General features: G+C 38.4%; 1 protein-coding gene across 10 annotated transcripts in view; it reads right to left on the minus strand.

Moving 5' to 3' along the window:
- DGLUCY (D-glutamate cyclase) overlaps nt 1–20,784 on the minus strand; it is a 51,509-nt gene that overhangs the window by 13,954 nt on the left and 16,771 nt on the right. For 5 of the 10 annotated variants that reach the window (XM_054200050.1, XM_054200045.1, XM_054200048.1 and 2 more), the window contains 9 exons: nt 15,587–15,698; nt 12,584–12,737; nt 11,697–11,895; nt 9,859–10,009; nt 8,203–8,325; nt 5,702–5,899; nt 2,885–3,145; nt 2,284–2,383; nt 353–501 (listed from right to left, as the gene is read on the minus strand). In XM_054200050.1, coding sequence (XP_054056025.1) covers nt 353–501; nt 2,284–2,383; nt 2,885–3,145; nt 5,702–5,899; nt 8,203–8,325; nt 9,859–10,009; nt 11,697–11,895; nt 12,584–12,737; nt 15,587–15,689 — 1,438 coding nt within the window. In that variant the 5' untranslated portion in view covers nt 15,690–15,698. Of the gene's footprint in view, nt 1–352; nt 502–2,283; nt 2,384–2,884; nt 3,146–5,701; nt 5,900–8,202; nt 8,326–9,858; nt 10,010–11,696; nt 11,896–12,583; nt 12,738–15,586; nt 15,699–16,602; nt 16,676–20,784 lie in introns of those variants that run through there. The other 5 variants (XM_054200051.1, XM_054200044.1, XM_054200054.1 and 2 more) reach the window with 4 other exon arrangements.

Below are 20,784 nucleotides of genomic sequence, written 5' to 3' on the forward strand. Positions count from 1 at the left end.
CTTTCTATGCTGCCTTTCACACATAAAATACAGAATAAAGTCAGTGCCAAAAACTACACTTAGAGAAGTGCCTGTACACACACTGATGTATAGATAATACGTACATCTGGGCTTGTTTTTTTGTCCTTAAATAACCCTGAAATCAACTCCTTCATGTTTTTTCGTTGTGAGAACCCTTCAATAGAAGCCTCTAATTCTTCTCCAGCAACAGTCTCTAAATTCAACCACGACAAACACCTGTAGCCTACAAGCAGTTACTCAGCACCTGCCTCTTGCTCCCCTTCGCTTCCAGGAAGAGTTCCTGTTCTCTCCTTCTCTTGCTTCTGAGAATATAACACAAGCTCACGCGTACCTGTTGTCGCGACTCCTGGAATGGTTTGTGCAGCTAAAAATAGTTCATCTATGGGATCCACTAGGTGTTTAATGTTAACTTTCCTGGCATTGTAATAATTGCCATCAGCAGCCATCCCAGCACGCTCTATTGCTACCAGGTGATCAAATCTGGTTAGAGATGAGTGAAAAGAGAGAGGAGAGGAATCAAAGCTGTGATTCTCACATAACAAACTCTTCTGTTGGCAGCTTCTCCTGTTGCGTTTGGTTCTACTGCTTGACTGTTTGGGATTCAAGGTAAAACTTGGATACTGTTTTGTTACTTCTGAATGTAGTTCTCTATGATTTATTTTCAAAGCTTACTTGTTTCTTATGGCTTTAGTGCAACTCAAATCACATTCGCCACCAAGAAAAGAAGTTCCTGAAATCCTTCTAACCAGCAGTCCTTTGAGTCAGCCATCTGGCCTTGCTCTGTTTCATGTTAAAATACTTGTTAGACATTAGCTTCTCTGAGTATTTTTAAAGAAAACAAAAAAAAGTGGCCAACTAATGATCACCTAAATCCTTGTTAGTGTAAATATAGTCTCTGCCTAAGGTATATTGCTTAGCAAATATTCATTCGTTTCTAGTTAGGGAGTTTTTTGGTTTGGGTCTTTAGATTTGGGGGATTTTTCTTGAAGTCTACGGCTATTTTGCTAGTTATGAGAGCAGACAGACATACTGTAGATATACTACGTTTTAAGCAGAATTTTACTACTCAGTTCTGCCACTGTATGTTAGAAGTAAGTTATTTTGCTTCTGTTTCTCCAGTTTTACTGTCAAGAGATTACTAATTCTGCTGAATTACTTAATGTTTTTGTGGGTGGGTCTACACTGACCCCAGAGACCTTCACAAGGTTAGCTGTCTACTTCAAAGAAATGCTTGCTTTAGCTTTTTGGGACTGTGGAATCAAGTGAAATAGAAACTGGCTGTAATTATATTATGTATAGCTATAAACCACATTTTTAAAACAATAAATAAAAATTTAAGACAGAATCATGCATACTATTACAGCACATAATTATAGCATACACTAACCCATGGAAAAAAAACGTGACTTGAGTAAGTTGATGAAGCAAATACCAGGGTGGAAGATCTTTTTATTAAAGAGAACAAACTGAAGGTTACCACATTAAAATGCTTTACATGGAAAGATCAGTAAAAGTGAGTAACGTATGCCTACTCAAAAGAAATATAAGTTGCCTGCTAAGTAATGAAATGTGTGTACAGCTACTTAGCAAATTCTCCAGGCCGTTAACCCCAATCACACACTTTGTAAAAATCTGAATTTTTGCCCAACACTGTATACTCAACAATGCATGTGCACACAGTTCAAACTGATATTGAGAAGTGCATGCACACACCTATAATTTTGGCTTTGGCTGCCTAAAGACAATAGGATGATCACTTTCGCACTGTTACAAACATGTGACATTTAATTAAATCAGATCAGATTCCCCTGTTGGCAGACTTGAGCCAAAGCTCTAAAGAGTGAACACACTCCACAACTCTCTTCTGAGCTTTCACTGACTCCAACGTAATACTTTCCCTTTCTGACTTTCTCACTGATTTAAAAACTGGCAAAATAATATATTGGGAGTGTGTGTATACATATCTACATCTATGGAATACCAGCTGAAAAGCTTTTAGAAATTTTTCAAAGGAAAAGAGCTATTGCTACATGAAGTATCATTTCTTTTTTGTACTCCAGAAATGCTTAATTGCAGAATAACATGGAATTCTGTACTCCACATGTGCTCCAATATCAATGTTGGGTTTCGGAGTTGGTTCTGTTCATTCCAAGTCTTGAGGATTTACTCATAACCATTATGCCTTCTTAGATCACAGTCCTTATTTTTATTAGAACTTTACAGTAGAGGTGTGACCCGTTCTCAAAAACTGAATACACGTACCTAGGTCTTCCAGGATTCCCACTCTCACACAAAAACATTAAAGCTGAATCAGCACTTTCTTTTTGATAACTTAATAGAGGGACAGGTCTCTTTAGGATTCCTACAGGAAAACAAAATGCAACTCAGATACTATGTACCTTTTTTTTTTTGATGTGTGTTTGAGTAACTTTAAAAAGGAAAAAAAAAAAAAAAAAGGCAAGCAAAAAGAAAGCAGAACAGTTCCGATAGTAAGGGCTCAATGTCTTTACACAATTCCTGATAAGCTCCCTGCACCCTTACATTAAATTAAGCTTGTTTGGATGTTAGTGCTAGTAAGTGGGAGCTTGAGATGGAAAACAGGTCTACAAGAATATGAACAGACATCCAGAATTCATAACAAACAGCTAATCCAGAATCAGTACCCAGACACGTAAGCATTCATTTGATGCCAGCTACGTTTAACAAAATGTTATCATAGCAACACTGATCAGAGCTTAGAGGATGAACTCTGGTTCGTTCCCTGGAAAAAAAAATAAATCCTGTACTAAGTGACAGCGAGATTAACAGAAGCAAACCTCGGCTCAAATTGTCAAGATAAAAACTGAAAAAACTTGTGTCTTACCTAGTTGAACAGCCTCTTCAATAATCTTTTTATTCAGATTCATGGCTCTCTGATCTGTTACTATGGCAACCTCTTTCTCCAAGGCCTGCAATACAGCTGCAATAGCGAGGGCTCCTGGGGGCCCATCATTTTCTTCCGGCGGCTCGTAAGTGAAGTGGGTAGGAAATCCAGTCGTTATCAGCACCGACCGAGCGTGGGAGATGGACAGGCAAGCCTTCAGCAGCTCGTCCTGGCAGTGTAGATGAATTATACCCCGATCTCCTATAAAAGTGTTTTTAAAGAGAGCAGTACATTTCAACACATCATTCTCCTTTTGAAGTTTCTGTGTGGGTGAACCTGCATGCTTTATTGACGTAAAATGGGTTAAAAAAAAAAAAGACAAAGAAAAACCTCTGGTCAAAGGCAGGAATTGGGGTAATTTCCTCAGGAAACCTAGGAAGGTGTAGGATATGAGTAATGGAGGTAATGGGCTGTGCTTCCAGGTTAAGAATTTCAGTTAACCGGATTTTGAAAATTACTACACCTAGCATTTCTAGGTATTGGTGTAAACAGCTTTTTCTTTTTCTGAGAGCTTATTGCATATTGTTTCCCTTCCTTTGGCCCTCTGCCTTCCTCTGATCTGTGGTGACAGTCACGCTAGACCACGCCTAGCTACTGAAGCTAGATTGCAACTCGGGCACCCCAGATCTTGCAGAAGTTTTGATGCAGACTTCAGACGAGTAAGCTGGTCCTTTTTCTCTGTTTAACTCTATTCCCTTAGAGAAAAGCTAACTCCCAAATAAATTCCATTTAATGAAATGATTAACCACAGAAGTGAGGTTTCAGAGACACTGTAAGTTACCAGGGGACTTTATAAACTCAATGAATACAGCGGTATCCGTGTGACTGCTAAAAGATCTCGTAACACTTCACGTAGTAGAGAACCACGTTATCCGACCATGAGAAATAGGTGAATATTAACAGATGTCTCTTCTCGTGGGTCAGTCCCTAAAAAGGTAACACCGCGTTATCTCTGTATGTCTTTCATTGTTCAAACCCTTCCTATCCCCCTCCCTTCCCTGGCACTCGGAAACACAAGTTCACTGCACAGTCCTTTTGCTTTGCCAACACTCCTGAAAAACACAAATTCCAGCACGATGTGCTGATATTCATGGGCTGATAGCGAGAGGTTAAGTCCTCCCTACTGTTTTCTAGCCTCCTCACATCTTCATCTTTCTCACCATCCTCCCCTCACCCCTGCGCTTTCCTCTTTTTGTCCTCAAGTTCCCCTTTGCCGTTTCTCCCTCTGTTCCTCCTCATAAGACACAGGCAATATATAGACAGTGAATCATAGAATCATAGGGTTGGAAGGCACCTCTGGAGATCATCTAGTCCAACCACCTGCCAGAGCAGGGTCACCCAGAGCAGGCTGCACAGGAACGCGTCCAGGCGGGTTTTGAATGTCTCCAGAGTTGGAGACTCCACCACCTCTCGGGGCAGCCTGTTCCAGTGCTCTGCCACCCTCAAAGTAAAGAAGTTCCTCCTCATGTTCAGGTGGAACTTCCTATGGTCAAGTTTGTGCCCATTACCTCTTGTCCTGTCCCCAGGCACCACTGAAAAGAGCCTGGCCCCATCCTCCTGACACCCACCCTTTAAGTATTTATAAATGTTGATAAGGTCCCCCCTCAGCCATCTTTTTTCCAGACTGAAGAGACCCAAATCCCTCCATCTTTCTTCATAAGAGAGGTGTTCCAGTCCCCTAATCATCTTGGTAGCTCTCTGCTGCACCCTCTCCAGCAGTTCCCTGTCCTGAACACAGGAAAAAGTTCTGAGCAAAACTTAAGTAATAGAAGCAGGGAATATTAGTCTCTGAGACAGTGGGGTATATTATCTGAGATAAAGTACTGTACTCTCCTCTAGCAATGGAGCGAGGCTAACTCTTAAGTTAGGTCCTGTATTTCTGCAGAGTATGGCATTGCGCCAAGCTGAACTCCAGGGAGTGGGAAAAGGAGAGGCCTTGTGAGTAAAAATAAACAGACCCAAACATATGCACACAGCCCAAACCAGGAGCTTGGGAGAGCTGGGCGTAAGCTGTTTTCCACTGCTGCCTACAGAGAATCTCAGAAAATTTATGGGAAACTGAGATCAGAATTTACAGCAGGCAGAGGGGACTAATTCAGTGTGTATTTTAGGAATGGTTGCGCTATTCAGTTTGTCTTTATTTCCCTCTCGTCTTCTTTGTGCACACTTGCAGCCCTACCTGTCAACTTGCTGTGGTGATCAGGTCACTTCGGTCCATCACACAACACCTCAGTGACGAATACGTTCAGCAGAGCTTAATGTAATTCCATCCATCCGAGAGGGACATTTGAAAAGCACAGGCAGCTACTAGAATTTTCTGGTAGTCATGAATACATGTAAAGACATGTGCTATTCACTCAACAGTGAATTCCCATGTAGCAGCTACCAGCACGCCGACGTGCCCTGTACTTTACGCACCCATTTCAGTTTTATTCAGTAAGAGTTCTTATTCCCTGTGGACTCTCCAGTCTGCTGTAAACCTTGCTGCTTCTGTGTACTTTGGTATTACACAGTCATCAAGATCAGATATTCCATTACCCATAAGGTTGAATGGTTTTGGCCAGACTCTGATATCAAGTACAGTAACAGAAAATGTAAGACCTAGTTACAGTAACGCACCGTATTCCACAAAGAATTTTTTAAAATCGCCTTTAGATTCTTACTGTGTTCTTGAACTTTACGAATATCTATAAGAGCGGGATAGGTCATATCTACCTCATAACAAGTCCACTAAAGGAAGAGAGGTTTTGTTTTTACCTGGATCTATTCCAATTAAGGTCTCTAGATTCTTTATCTTTTGGGCTGCTTCTGCTGAGACAATACTATAATGCAGAGGATCTTGAGAAATGCAGTGGACTTGTGGGACTTCTCTTGAGGATCTGACTGTGACGTTGTCATTCTTTAGGTCGGTGATGAACATGCAGCCAGGAGAATGAGTAAAAGCTAATGGAGCTCCTAAAACATATGAAAAAACTTCAATTAAACATGTTGTTATTGCAATATATTGAAATATCAGACTGATAAAATAGCAAAAAGCTATTTAATTTAACAACACAGAGTCCTTGCTTGATGGCACTTATATCATAACAACAGGTGATACTTTAAGTTACACTGCAGCAATTAAGACACTTTGAGAAAGAAACGTATGCGTAAACATCTGAATGTTTTCACTTTTCAAAAGCTCACATGAGTAGCTGAGATCAGGTTTTTCTACAATATCTCCTTTGGTATAAACTTGAGGCAACTTAAGAAGTGAACACTGGTACCCTCCAAGGAAATCTGTCAGGAATTGGCAAGTCTGAAAATTGGGTTTGACACGCATGAAGAAATTAGTGCATTGATGTAAGAACAAGTTAATGTTTAAGTTTGCACAGTGTGTTGGTGATATCGTTTCCATGGGAATAAACTAATTTTTGAGGTTCTAGAGTGCTGCTGAAAGTTACAGTGTCTCTCTCCTACCTTTGAATATCCTTGTAATAGAGATATCAAAAAACTATGCCAAATACTGCCTGATGGCTAGTAGTAGTCCTTTATCAGATTAAGAAAATGGGGAATAGCATCTCTGCACAGTGTCTTGCTAACCTAACTAGGAGACCTATAAACTTGCAGGGAAAAATGACAAAAAGTGACCAGTAAGCCTTAGCAAAGGGAATCTGAGTAGCATCTGAAACCCTGGTGAACAATATGCTTATTTAGACCTGACAGCACAGTAGTTCCCTAAGCTGAAAATATTTGCTGTCCTTATAATAATTCTAGAAATCTTGATCTGAACGATCATTGATTTGGCAAAATTGGTATGCTGTTGAATAAATCACAACTGGTACAAGCAAAATCTTTGTTAGGATGCTGAAAAGGAAAGAAGTATTTCTTAAACAAGTATGTATGTGCTTGGTTTGTGCTAGATCTGTTGGGAGTTTACGGCTAGTCAGTTTAAAAGCAGCTGGGGAACGTGGTTTTTGAGGTTTAATACACCTCACCAAACCATGCAAGTAGACAATATTTTTGTGAGAAGCTAGCAGATTCATCTAAAGTATGGGTACTGGTGGTATGTCAGAATTTTAACTACTTAGATGAGAAAGGAGCACAGAAAGATACAAACTGACAAAAATTCCTGGAATGCATTAATGACAACTGGTTTTAATACAGAAAATGGAGACACAAACAAAAGTTAAAGCCAGTTCCAGGCAAAAGCAGAATAGACAGCTGCTTTGGGCAACAGATTGTGGAGAGGTTGGCAATTTTTTTCTCCTCTTTCCGTGCAACATGGATGTATGAGGAAGAGGAATAAAACTGCTGGAGAACACAGGAAAGAGCGGGATTTTCAGTTTGGATTGGAGACTGAAGAAAAGGGGTTGTATGTAAGAAAGGAGAAAGAAGTCTGCTCCAAGTGCTGAACACATTTACAGCAGGCGTTGAGAGCAGTTTAGCTAAACATCTGTAAGAAACCACAAGGACACGGCGGATCCTGCAAAGACAGAAGGACAAGCAGGTGACCACCCAAGGCTCTCCCAGTTAGCTTCTTTTTCAGTAAGAGCTATAATATGAGATTTCGTTCTACACTAGTGATTTAGAGCAGTATATAATGCTGTCACTATGGTTTAGTTGCTTTTTCTTGCCCTTTTTTCTCATGCCTGTGCTAAACGACTGGGTAAAGTGCAGGACAGCTCTGTGTGGAGGGCAAACTTTCACTTACGTAAAGTGTGTCACATTTACTTCATTTTAGAACAAAACCTAAAAGCTCAAAATTCTTTTCCAGGTCAATCAATTTGCTAGCTCTTAACTACAATTTGGAAAGATTTCTGGCTGCTTTTCTTTTTTTTCTTTTTTCCCTTTATTGTTGTTTTACTGCGGTGTAATACCAAATAATATTTTACAAAGAAGAAGCTTAAAAAAGAATGCCTTTAAACTCCTAGTTTTTAATAATACTTAAAGAAGATGTTTTGATGCAGCCAGAGCTTTAGGTTTCTGCCTTTAAAATACTCAAACAAAAGTGATGGAATTTCAGTAAGAACTTCCTTGGATGTAGACCTGTATTTCACAACGGAAAATGGTCCTGCTAAAGGTTTTCTTGTTTGGCTGGGGTGTTTTTTTACTCGCCCTAGAATCAAGCCTGCCAGTCAGCCAAGTCATTCAGTCCACATTTAAAAAAAACCAAACAAAACCAACCAACCAAAACGGGGGGGGGGGGGGGGTTGGGGGGTGTAGAGAAAAAGAGATTGAAGGATTATTTTTAAAGAGTCTCCAAATACAGTACGTACTGCAGTTGATGACTGCTTCTACTCCCGTTACTCCACAGGCCCAAAACACTGGAATATCACCAGGGTGAAGGTGAACTGGATCTCCATAATCTGGTTTGGAAAGATCTTGTATTCCCAGCAGACCTGGAATTGATCAAAAATGAAATCATGAGAGATTCCAATGAAGCAGTACTACTGGGGAGCCGGGGGGGACACGGGACCCCAGAGGTCACTCAGTGACACTAAGCTAGACAGACACTAAGCTTGCAACAGTGACAAGGCCCTGACACTGAAGTGGCACGTTTAGTTTGCCTTTGAGTGCATGTCCCCAGAACCTGAGCTGACTTATCTTTCCTTTTTGTACTTGATGACATCAGTAAAAATGTATTCCCTTTATTTCTGCGACAGAACACAAGCTAGACGTGCGTGCTGAGCTTCCAAGATATTATAAATCTTCTCTGTCAACAGAAGAACCATATTCACAACACTGGCAAACGTGGATAAATGACTGTAATGCATAATGGGTTCTTTCTAGAACATGTTTTTCTACTGCTTTAGCTTCCTACGTTCTTCAGCTAGAACAAGCAACCGTTCTTCTACCTCTCTGGGTTAGATAACTACATCTGACTCTAGCCCAGCTTTCACTAACTTGTCTTTTGCTTTATTCTAACAATTACTTGTAATATTCTGGGACATTCTAAGCACTTTGTCTCTTCCCTTAGTTTTAAATTCTTCAGACGCTTTAATATACCAGTCTTCCCCGCAATTAATTTATATAATCTGTATATATAATCATTTACTGTTTTCTGTTAAAAATAAATAAATAAATAGTGGAGTCCCTTACTTGTCCAATCATCTTGTTCCTCTACTCAAAGTAATGACTTATTACTAGTTCCTCAGATTTAAGGACTCTGACCAAATATATTACTGGGGTGTACTGGTACCAGTGACATCTCCTTCCATGCTCTGCAACGTGATCCTTTGGTGTATGCAGCCCATGAGTCTACTGATCGACAAATTTCTGTCAGCAGAGGGGAATCTTTTTTTATTGTGATCTATCTTCATCTTACAGGTGTTTGGTTTTGGTTTTTTTTCCAAAGAGCCTCCTGTTTTACAATTTTTTTTTCAGTCTTCCCTTGCAAAGAATAGGCCTATACTTGTTTGAGCTGGATTTTTAAAAAAAATATATTCTTTTCGTATTTCTATTTATTCTGTCTTCAGTGTTGTGCTCGAATGTATCCTATTTCAGTATTTTTAAAAATTATGCAGTATTTACTTTCACAGTCATCCGCTAAGACACAAAATGCATCCACACATACTTCTCCCCATGCTGTCAATCATCGCCACCCTGTCACTGGAATCTCTGACAGCAAGAAAGTATTCACATATAAATGAAACTGCATATATTTTAGAAAAATGCGATTACACTCTTTTACCAAAGCCACCCCTGCTATATAACTTAATTTATCAACATCAGACAGCTATCTTTTATCCAAGAAATCTTCAAAACCTACTTTTTTCTTTCTTTCTTCAATTCAGGTTTGTGACCATTAGAAAGGAATAAAGCACAATAAATTTACTGGTGCAGGTATTTCAGTCCTACCACTTCCCATGGTTCCCCTCTTCATTTTTATACAGAGTAAAGTACACGCAGAGCGAAATACGAAAAGCACTGACCAGGGTCACCCATGTGAACTGGTGCTCCGTGGGCTTCTTTTAATTTGGATGTTGCTAGTACAGCTGCTTCCAACTTGCTTTCAGGAATAGGTCTCATTGTGACTACTAAGTTGCAGCAAAAAGTAGAAATGCTGTAGCACGGCACAGCTGTCTGGTAGTTTAAAAGAATCCAAGGTGTTAGCAGGGATATTGAATAATACTTCTAAAGTATTAGAAGAAATAAATCTAAAACTTTGTGCTGTACTTGAGTTTAGAAGGGCTAAGTACTAACATTCATTTTAAATCCTTTTAAAAAAAAAAATACCCCATAGTAGTTGTGTTTTGTTTTGTTTTAAGATTCAGCAGTGCAGGAATGAAACATTCCATCCTTGAGCTTCTTCACACAGATCACTAAAATTTTCAACGTTACGCATTTCTTGCTTCGGTACATGCAGCATACAGTGTGGTGAGCTCAGTGTATTCTGAATGTTGTCAGGCAGCAACAGTGTGTTCCCTATGCAGAAAGGGGAAGAGCTAAGAAAAAGTATCACACAGCGACAGATCTGCTTCGTCTGAATCAATCCTCCATATTTGAACTCAGGGGAGCTACAGTGCTCTGTAATGTGGAAGGGTCAGGAACTGCTGCTGGCAAGACCCGCACCTGCAGAACCAGCACGCGGGTTCCACGCGTACAAAATCTTTTTGTGCCCCTAGAAAGGTTCCATGGAATTCGTCGCCCTCGCTGACTGGGTGCTGAAGCACCTTTTCTCTTCAGAAATAAAGCGGTTCGGCTTTTTAGAATAAAATGTCTGATATCAAAGTTGCACTTGAACATAAACAAGATACGTAGACAGCTAGGACTGCATAGAAAAATGTTCATTAACAGTCTTTATGATAAAAACCATTATACCTGTCACTCAAGAAATACACTGTACAGTTCTTCACAGTATTGATGTTCTATAAACTATGAAATTTTCCTAATTCTGAAATGTTGTAAGCAGATACATGGTTGTATTTTTTTTTCTTTAAGCTTGGTAGAAGGACTCATAAATGAGATACATTTGTGCCTTCATTTTAACCAGGAGTATAGCAAAGGGATTGTGAAACAATAACACTGAAAGCAGAAACAAACTTTGTCTGGTAGAACAGCATACACGCGTATATGAAAAAGGCACGCGGATGTGTATTTAAGTGTTCTTAATGCTAAAGGGTCTACCTACTGGAGCCAGAATTATTCTAGGATTTCTGCCGACACCAAACTCTGAACTATAAACTTTCTGAGCACAGTTATAATTTTCAGTGCTACAGTAGATACCTGAAGTTTTTAGGAACAGCTTCTGTCCACAGATCTGGGTTCATAGTAAATAGGCAGTTTAGAGGCTCTACTGTCACCGGAAAAAAACAAAATGTGGCTGTCATACGTGCAGAAGAAACTGCTACCGTCACGGCTCATAAAAGGAATATTCCTGCTGCAAGCCAGAGCTGGTATGGCGAGCAGGACGCGTACAAAGGCACGGTCAGAACAGTGCATGGGGCATTGGCTCAAATGGAGAAGGCAAACCAGAACAGAATCCAAGTGAAATGGCTGCCGTGGCAGGCAAGGAAAAACTTTGTCACCATAAATGAACAAAAAATCCGACTGGCCTTTCAGAAAGTTGAGAAAAGCACTGAACTGAGGCTGAGCGCGTTTTCCCCTGTATTTTTATGCACTCAGCACTAGCACATGCCTGAAGTTATTACGTATGTAGGAAAAAAAAAATTCTGATTTTGAGCAATAGGTAAACGCACATAATGTGAACATGGACAAATACTCAAAGGCAAAGTTAAGACAGAGACTATGTGTGTGTACATGTACTTACCTTATACATGCTTACGTTACGTTTTTGCTCAACATTTCTTACAGGAATGCCAGCGTTTTGGACTGCTTTTTCAAAAGAGAAGCTGCAGCCTAAATAAAACGTCACCATGTCCTTAAGTTGTTCAGAATACTCCTTTAGGCTTTTCAGTGTTCCAGTGCAAGCTCCATGCTCATATACTCTGTACTGTAGGCAGTCAGTTCTAGTGAAATAAGAATTTATCACAGCTTTATCACATGTTTTGAAAACAAGGTGACTTGTTTGAATTGACATTATTCAAACCACAAGATACAGCCTACGTTATCCATTTCTTTTCTTTCTGAGTAACAACGAAACAAACACTTGCAAGAACTCCAGAACACTTTATTCTGCACAAAAACAAGACAGTAAACAGAAAATGTTAGAGTTTGGCATTTGTTAGGCTTTATAGGAAAATGTCCCTTATATGTATCTTGTCTCAGGGCTTACAAAATTGGGGAGCTGTTTTAAGTCTTGTTTTTAGCGTTTACTCCAGGAGTACATCCTTTAAATTTCAGAGACCCTACAAATACCATGCAGTCACCATGCCTGCGTTACTACTAAATAAAACAAAGGTAAAACCCTATTATTTCATTCCGCTGGCTCAGACTGCAAAATATTCAGAAATTACACAGTTTCACTTTTGCATTAGAGAAATACTTGTAATACTTATAATTATCATAACATGCTTCTCAAGAACAAGACGATCAGGCTGTTATACCCATGCATAGTTTTCATGCAAAGGTGAAACTCCAAGAAAAGAAACTTGTTCAAAATGTACAACAGTGTGAGCAGGCTGTTCCCTGAAGCCCTCCTAATCACCACCAGCGTTCACTGCAGAACTTAGAGAAGCAGAGTCGGTCCGTAGTTACCTGATATCAGAATCACTACTCAGAGAAGGACATTTCCAATCACCTGGTTTACTTCTGTACAGCAGCGGCAGGGGTCCAGCGTTCGCATGGCAGAACTTCTCGAAGTCATCAGCCAGGGACTTGTGCAGAATCACGACATTGGCCTGTTTATAGCCTGAAATGGTGAAAGGTAGGAATGACCAGTTATTAATTCAGCTTTTTGTTTGTGAAACAGTAACTTTTCTTGTATAGATTTCTTCAGATGGTCTATAAAAAATTGCCTTAAGGAAATTTTTGATCCTAAACTCCGTAATTAAATTAAAAAAGGTTTTGAAATGTTTTAAAAATCCTAGCTAGATTTACTCTGTATGTGAATTTGTTCACAGCTAAAATAGTTGGCAGTCAAGGGCAGTACTACAATATGAAGACAGCATAATTACTTTAATAAACACTTCTATGAATTTATATATAAACATAATCTATTACCTAACCTGGAAAATTAGTATTCTATAGGAAAATGCTTTACTTTGCAAATGTTAGCACAGACCCAAAGAAAGGCTATTGCATACCACACTTTCACAATTTATTTTTTTTCATTTAATACCTAGCTATAAATCATGGCTGATCCAACAGTAAACTGGTATCTTGACATTATTTAGACCATTCTTTAGAGTTTGTTGGCTAGGGAATTTTACTGTAGGCTGCGATTTAACAGACATAATTATAGCTCAGGAATAAACCCTTGCCTGTCACACCGAATCTCAGTCATTTCTACTATTTCTAATTTAAAAAACTAAAATGAACAGAACTGCTACACTTTCTTCATTTGGAATCATCTTTGATTTAAAAGGTTAAAAGCTTCTAAAGACATTGACATTTTTGCAATGCGTATCAATGAAGAAAGTTCACATTCATTTATTTAGCAAAAATGTATCTTCTAAACAGTAGTAGTTAATACCAATGCCGTTTTCATTTTCCTGCATGTAAATACCAACTGTTCAAATACAGAGAGGAAATCTGGAGTACAGCTAGTCTGTGGTGTATAAAACTGCCAATTGACAGTCCCTGTATTGATAATGTCTTGAAAAGTTATTACCGTGTCTGATATCAGATAGGTAAGAGGCTGCACAGAAGCTCTTACTTTCTTAAATACTGCAGTAGTCTGTCATCCAAGAGGCAATCATTTAGTTGAAACCAATGATCCGCCTTAAAAGGCTGTAGAAAATCAGCCAAATCTTACTCTTGACCAAAGCTAACAAAGAAACCAAAAGATAAAATTCTATTCCCAATGGAAAAATGCAAAGCAAAGGCTGAGGTACGCATGTATTTGCATACTGAATGTGCCCACAAACTGCTCTCTTGGGAGTACTCAGCACAAAAATCCATTTTATTACTAGCAAAAGTTACTAAATACAGAAACAGTTTCTTGCTAAATACAGAAATACATTTTTGTTAAACAAACATACTAAATTTACCACTGAATAAAATACTACATTCAGCTACGCCTCAATTTCATTCCCTCCTATCCATATGAAATCCACAGGCACTTTCTACTTTGCTGGTGATATTCACAAATTCTTAAAATTATGCTTTTAGTCAGTGCACTCAACTCAGACAACACTGAATTTAAAATACTAGTCACAGCTGTGACTAGCTGTAACCTGTAGGTAACATTCAGGTATTCGATAAACTCAGGAAGCTTTGTTATAACTCTCTGACAACTTTATTGCTCCTGCTGACAACTATCCTTACTTTCTTTATAGATGAAAAGATATTTTTCCCTTTCCATATCAGCTTACATATATACTTGCAGTATGTATCCATCATTATGACTATATTCACGAAGCTGGACGTGCTGATCAACCCATGCATTAATCCAACACAGTCATGTTCCAGTTCAGAGAAACCGAGCAAGAGGTTTTAATTTCTTTGGTGAATGACAATGAGGGCAGTAAGAAATAATTATTTAAATAGTGTATCACCCAGCAGCATAAGACAATTTTAAGGATTTTGAGACATTCCAGTTACCTTAGCTTTTTTAGTCTTTGCATAATGGAGCTATATGCTCATGGCTAGAAGCCTGAACTTGTTTCGTATATAAACAACATCTTTTTCAAGTGTTAAAACTAACGCATTTAAAACTACTGCAGTGATACATGCACTTAAAAAGACAGTGGGGGCAAACTGCAGATTATATTAACATTATAACACGTATTCCATTAGTATTTTTTAAATTATGTACCGATGCAAAAAACCCCATAACTTCAAGACTCACTATGCTTCTATAAAATGACCCTTAATGTTCTTATGTTATAGTAATGCTACTACATGAAGCTTTGTTGATCAGCTACTTGCCACAGTATTTTTAGTTAAGTTCCATTTTAAACTTGATCACAACAATGACACAGACTTCTCTGCTTCTGTAAAAGTCCAGCTATGACGGGCAAGACAGGAAGCAACTTTCCAGAATGCATTCAGTTATCCGAGTATAAAACTATTTTTTCTTGCTGAGTCAGTAATTTCCAACTTCTGCAACGAATGAAGCAGAAAACCACTTCTGTAACTACACATCTTTCATTCTTCCCCAAAGCGTATCCGACGCACTAAGTAAAGCAAGGTCTCTGTGAAGAACATAGTATGTCATCCTACAAATGTGGTGGTAATATATGCAAGAAAAGCCAGATTTGGTTAAAGATTTTTCAAATATTTTCTGCGTCCATAATTTCTCAATGACATAACTGGGAGCTGAGGGATGCACTGCAAACTTTGAAAACAAAGTCCGTGTACTTTGCACGGGTAGGATATATTTTCCCTGACATAGCTTTATGATTTAACAACACGGTGTCAGGTGCTTACAATAACACCCAAGTGACTTAAGAACATTAGTCAACATTTTATTCTGTTTTACTTCAGTGCTTTTGATATTCCTACATTCCTCCACAAACAAACAAAAAAAAGAAAATACATAGCTGTGAATCTAAAATGGAGTCAGTTTTGCACTGAAGAGCTGTTAGGTTTACCTACCCTCCGCCATTCCAGAAGTATTACTGATACTGAGTCTGTTGCATCGAATTATTCTTCTTAGCACATGGGGAAGGAGAGATTTCAAGCCTCCCGCCACAAACATCTCTTCAGCCTTAACAGAAAGAAAATTAGAAATTTAAACACAAAGCACTTTTTTTTTTTTTTTTTGACATTTTAAATTCTGATTTGCTGGAGAACTTAGCTTAAGTTTCTTCCTTGTGCTTCACCACAGATATTATCACTGGGAAATTCTAAGTTATAACCCAAAAGGCAGATCAAAGTCAAAAGGTTATTTCACTGATATTTTATGACTAGATGCAAACCGAATCTTTCATTAAATTAGCCAGACGTGTACTTTAGCATTCGGGACAAAATGCAAAGTTTTGCTGGCCTGTAATGTAAGAAACAGATTTCTTTCCTCCCTGATAAATATTAATTTCCTAGAGTATTCGCTTTTCCAAAATTCCTTGTAACTTTAAAATTGCAAAAGCACAAATGAATTAAACTACCAAGCTATAATCTGTAATGCTGCTTCTCTGTTCAAAATGCTTTTAGACAATCAGCAATGCAATCTTGCAGTAAAGAGAGAAATATATTCACAAAATGTCCTTCTAACACATTCCACACGTATTATACTTTTCAGGTATTAATTATGTAGAAGTGAATACTCCTGTGGCTATTCTTCCACTGGGAAAGCAGGCACATAGATGTTTAATTCACTTGTCATACAATCTGGAGTAGGAACAGAGATAAGTACCCTAATTACAAGCAAATCTGACTCTTTTTATATCTTTTGGAGATTTAAGATATCTTTTTCTGCAATCTAGTCAAAGTTCACCCAAAGATTTCTCCCGAACCTAAACTACCTAATAACTAAAAAGCGTTTCTTACATCACTATTAGGAAAAAGTAAAAGATAGCTCAGGGTAAAATAATAACCTGGCTGCTTATGATTCTAACCTTGGTCACTTTTAAGTAAAAAAACTAAACTATCCTCCAAGTAATCAGTTTACCAACCTCCAAGTTTTTCTTTGATTCAGAAGAAGCCATTCTTGATGTCATTCATAAGAAGTAATAAATATGATAGAAGCTGTGCTGCTGTTTTTAAAAGATGCTGGTAAATTAATATATGATGAGATGTTTCAACCTTCTAGCAAAAGTTAACTTTTCTGTTAAAGGTCCACAGTTTTTGTACTATAACTACGATAGTACAAAGTGTTACTCTCACAGTGGAGTGGAATATAAGTGAAACGCTTTATCATGAAAATTTATACCTCTGAGCAACTCATTCCTTAATTAACTTGAAGTAAAAGTGATATGTTTTGACTGAAATCACACTCTCATCATAGATTGTCTGTCCAAAATGTTTCCCAAAGCTTGCAGAATTCTGAGAGGTTAAGTTGGTCTATTCTTAGTTCTGAAATTTTTATATAACATTGTCAGCCAAAAGAAATTAATTTGGATGTTTTTTCTGAACACTAACTACTTTCTAACTCTTCTCATCTTTTCTGCTTTTACATTATCACTCTGTATGCTGCACAAAAAATTACAAAATCATGAACAATTCCAAACACACGCTTTAAAGATAACAAGAAATTGGATTTAGAATTATAGCTGAGCTCTAATCCAGGCCTCTAAGTGTCAATTTAAGAGACATTATTCTTACTGCAAAGAGAACTTTCTAATACCAGTCTGGAATTATTCATTCAAGAGGTTTCAAATTAAATACAGTGATCCTAATTAAAAATTCCAGATTTCTTCATTAGATTATTTCAGATTGTTTTTCTTGGTTTCTGAGCATCTTCAAAACCATTTAAATCATCTGTAAGATTTATGGCCTTAAGAACTACTAGCTGACTTGGATTTGAAAGGCAGACTGAAGTTCAGGAAACTAGTCTGGGACAAAGGCTGTCTTCAGCTAGGTGTGTTACCACAAATGCCCTGGTCTGCTGTTGGGCAAGCCTGATTCTCCCCTCATAAAGTGTGTGCCCAGTAGCAGAAATGGAAGTACCTATAGGATTTTATCAGCAACAATTTAGGCGCTGAAAAGTTTTAGGTTCATATGACAGCAAGTGGCTAACAAGCTACAGAACTGTGAATATCAGTAGTGACGAAATGTTGGCTTTAAGTACCTTACAGAAGTACTTGGGCTTGTAGCTCCTATCTGTGAACCTAGCAGAGGTTTTTTAACTCCTTTCGATTTGCTTGGAGATACCTACCATTATCTGAAACCATCAGCTATCTCATGGGGCTATGTTGGATCATGATATAGATAAAGACAGGGTGCAGCATAAGTGTTAAAAAGCCCTTAAGAGAAGATGCTGACAGAGCTCATGAGATGGCTGTTGTACCTGAGGGCATCCTATGTGATGTCCCCTCACTGAGGGACTCTAAGATCTGGCTTTCCAGTCTGCGTTGCCTTTAATGGAATGAAGCTCTAAAGCAGACTTGATAGAACCCTGGGTAACTAGCATTTGAAAATCAGTTCATTTACTGGCTGCATAATGACAAACTTCATACTTAAAGCACTTGGTCTGGGAAAACCCTTGTTCTAAGTCATGTTGCTCACATTGGACTTCCTGACTTACAATACCAATAACCAATATTATAAAGCTTCATAGCACTGAAGTGTCAAGATCAGTCTTGAAGAATCTTTTCTTCCACATTAAAAGCACAAAATCCACTTTTCTTTCTTTTTAGAGGTTTACATGAACATTCAATGTATTTCATGTGTATTTTGAGTTTTACATACTGAACGTAAATTAATACATATTCAAATATATTGCTGTCCAACACATTGAAATGACACTTCCCCACTATTGATTCATGGGCACCTGCCATATCCTGAGCTGCACTTCCAGATCTTGCCAAGGATGATAGAGCTTCAAAGCTGGAAAGAGATGATAAAGTACAAGAACGATCTATAAGAATGATGTAGGAAGCTGTGTGATCAGACAATGATGGCGGTATGGCATATGCCATATCAGTAGTTCAGAATAATGAACCAACTTGTCAGAAACCATATTGTATTGAAATTATTTTATATTAAAAAGATATAAGTGTTCAGGGAAAAAACCTTTCTTTGCATCAAAGTGGCAGTCAGGAAGTGCAGGTATGTACCAGCTTTGGTAAAAGTTCTGAAAGGATCTTGGGTCTGGTTTTAATAAGTAATGCAAAACTGTTAGGTGACATCTTCATTTAGCATATACCTGCATGGCACCATCCCAATAGACTTAAGCAGATACACACTCCCTGACTGATTTGGTCCAGCTGATTTGCAAAATACCCCATTACCTAGACAATAATATTTTCAGGAAGGCCAGATTTGGAGGGTGAATATTTTTTTTTTTTTATTCAGAAATTGTGATCCATTGTTGCCAGGTGAAGCTCTAAGTCATTCACCGTTTGTAGAGGCTGTTCTCAGCGCACTAGTTGAGTACGGCTGAGTGGGTGCAGTGAGGTGCTGATCTTTGCTGAGGTGACTGGTTCTAAGCCTCAACTTTATAACTGATTGTAAAGAATATGCACTATTTATTTCCCCTGAATCCCACAACTCATGCTAGGAAAAATGCACGTTGTGAGGAACGTTACTGTATCTTGTTGAAAACCCCTGCTGCTCTCAAGAGGCGTACCCTTGACTGTCGTACCACTTAGAGATTCACTAGTTTCTATCTTTAAGCCTTGCCTGATAAAAAAGTTAGTTACTGTATATCAAGGTAACAGTTAAATATTCAATAGTAATGCTTGGAAAAAGTGACCAATACCATCCACCTTTGCCAAATAATCTGCAACTCAACACGAAGCAAGAAAAATGCAGCTCCATACAGGATGTAATAAAGAGGTTGCCTTGTCTTTCAGAGGACTTCTGTGATGGACAATGTAGGCTCTTTGCATCACCCTGTTGTTTGCGTGTCTCAGGCTATTTCTTGTTTCCTCCCTCTTTCTTTTGTCTACAGTGTGCCTCTGTCTCTGTCTTTTTCCTCCCCGAGTTCAGACTTCTGTCTCCACGAGTCCAAGCTGGACTGACCTTCATAGGGCTTGCTTCCTTGGTTTGCCTGGCAGCATCCTTTGGCACTATAGGAATTCAGATGCCTTCTCTCCTCTCACTAGCTCTTTGTAATTTATGTACTTGCTGTATCTCTCAATTGTACCTTAAACTCTCTCTCAATTTTAAGCCTTAAATAAGCTTTTCCTGTTCTCGGTCTGAGACAAAATAATCTACCTTCAGAAATCATAAAACACAATAAATGCACAAATGGTTTCCTAGACTTGTAAGACTCCTCTGAACCTCAATACCTACACCTACACGTAGAGAGACATATACACACACCTTTTTAATATTACAGATAGGCTTGGATTAAGCATAATTTTTCTAATTATTTCTTCCTTAATTTTTGACAGTGGAAACACCAGCTAGCCTTGCAAAGTTATGTACCTTTACATTAAATTGCTGATTGAGCTATAGTTTATAAAGCACTTTATAAACTGCAGAGCATAATCTCTTTAGAGAAGGAAGTAATTCTGTATCACCTGAGAGCTTTCAGAATGAAAAAGCGAATCTGTAAATTTCGCAGATATTTAAATATGAGCATAGACTCTTTTCAGGCCCACACTGTAAATTATTCATTACCCAAGAAAATGGAAAAATGTCATTTAAGTGTCAGAAAGATTACACTTTGAGATGCGGTGGGTGTGTCCATGCCGCTGTGCTAAACCACGCCAGATAAAAATGAATCAAAAATTTACATAATAACACAAAAGGATTAAAACACCCTTGAGAAGTGTCAGTGGGACTGCTTTGCCTTTACAGGTGTGAGGTAAATTCATGAAATAAAACCAAAACCATATAGTATTTCTGTGGTTTTAAAGATGGACCACCTGAGAATAAACAGCCTGTAAAAAGTACCGCTGGTAAGAGTCAGTTTGAAGACTGCGAAGTAGTTAACACCAGTTTCTGATGCCACAGATTACAGGTTTGTTTCTGCATTGGTATTGATACACTAATAAGAATATGGTTTAATGCAGCGACTTTCCAAAGTGTAATGCAGAGACTTGCTTACAAGGAGCCCAAAGACTGTTACGAAATACAGCCTTGCATTGTTTCTATCACTTTTGTCCTAGTTTCAGTTTAAAGTTTGACAATAAGAATGGGTGATGGCACGTACAGGTTCATTGGCCAAAAAAGTGCAGGGGTCACCA

Source organism: Rissa tridactyla, chromosome 4 (genome assembly GCF_028500815.1).
Source record: "Rissa tridactyla isolate bRisTri1 chromosome 4, bRisTri1.patW.cur.20221130, whole genome shotgun sequence".
Classification (NCBI taxonomy): domain Eukaryota; kingdom Metazoa; phylum Chordata; class Aves; order Charadriiformes; family Laridae; genus Rissa; species Rissa tridactyla.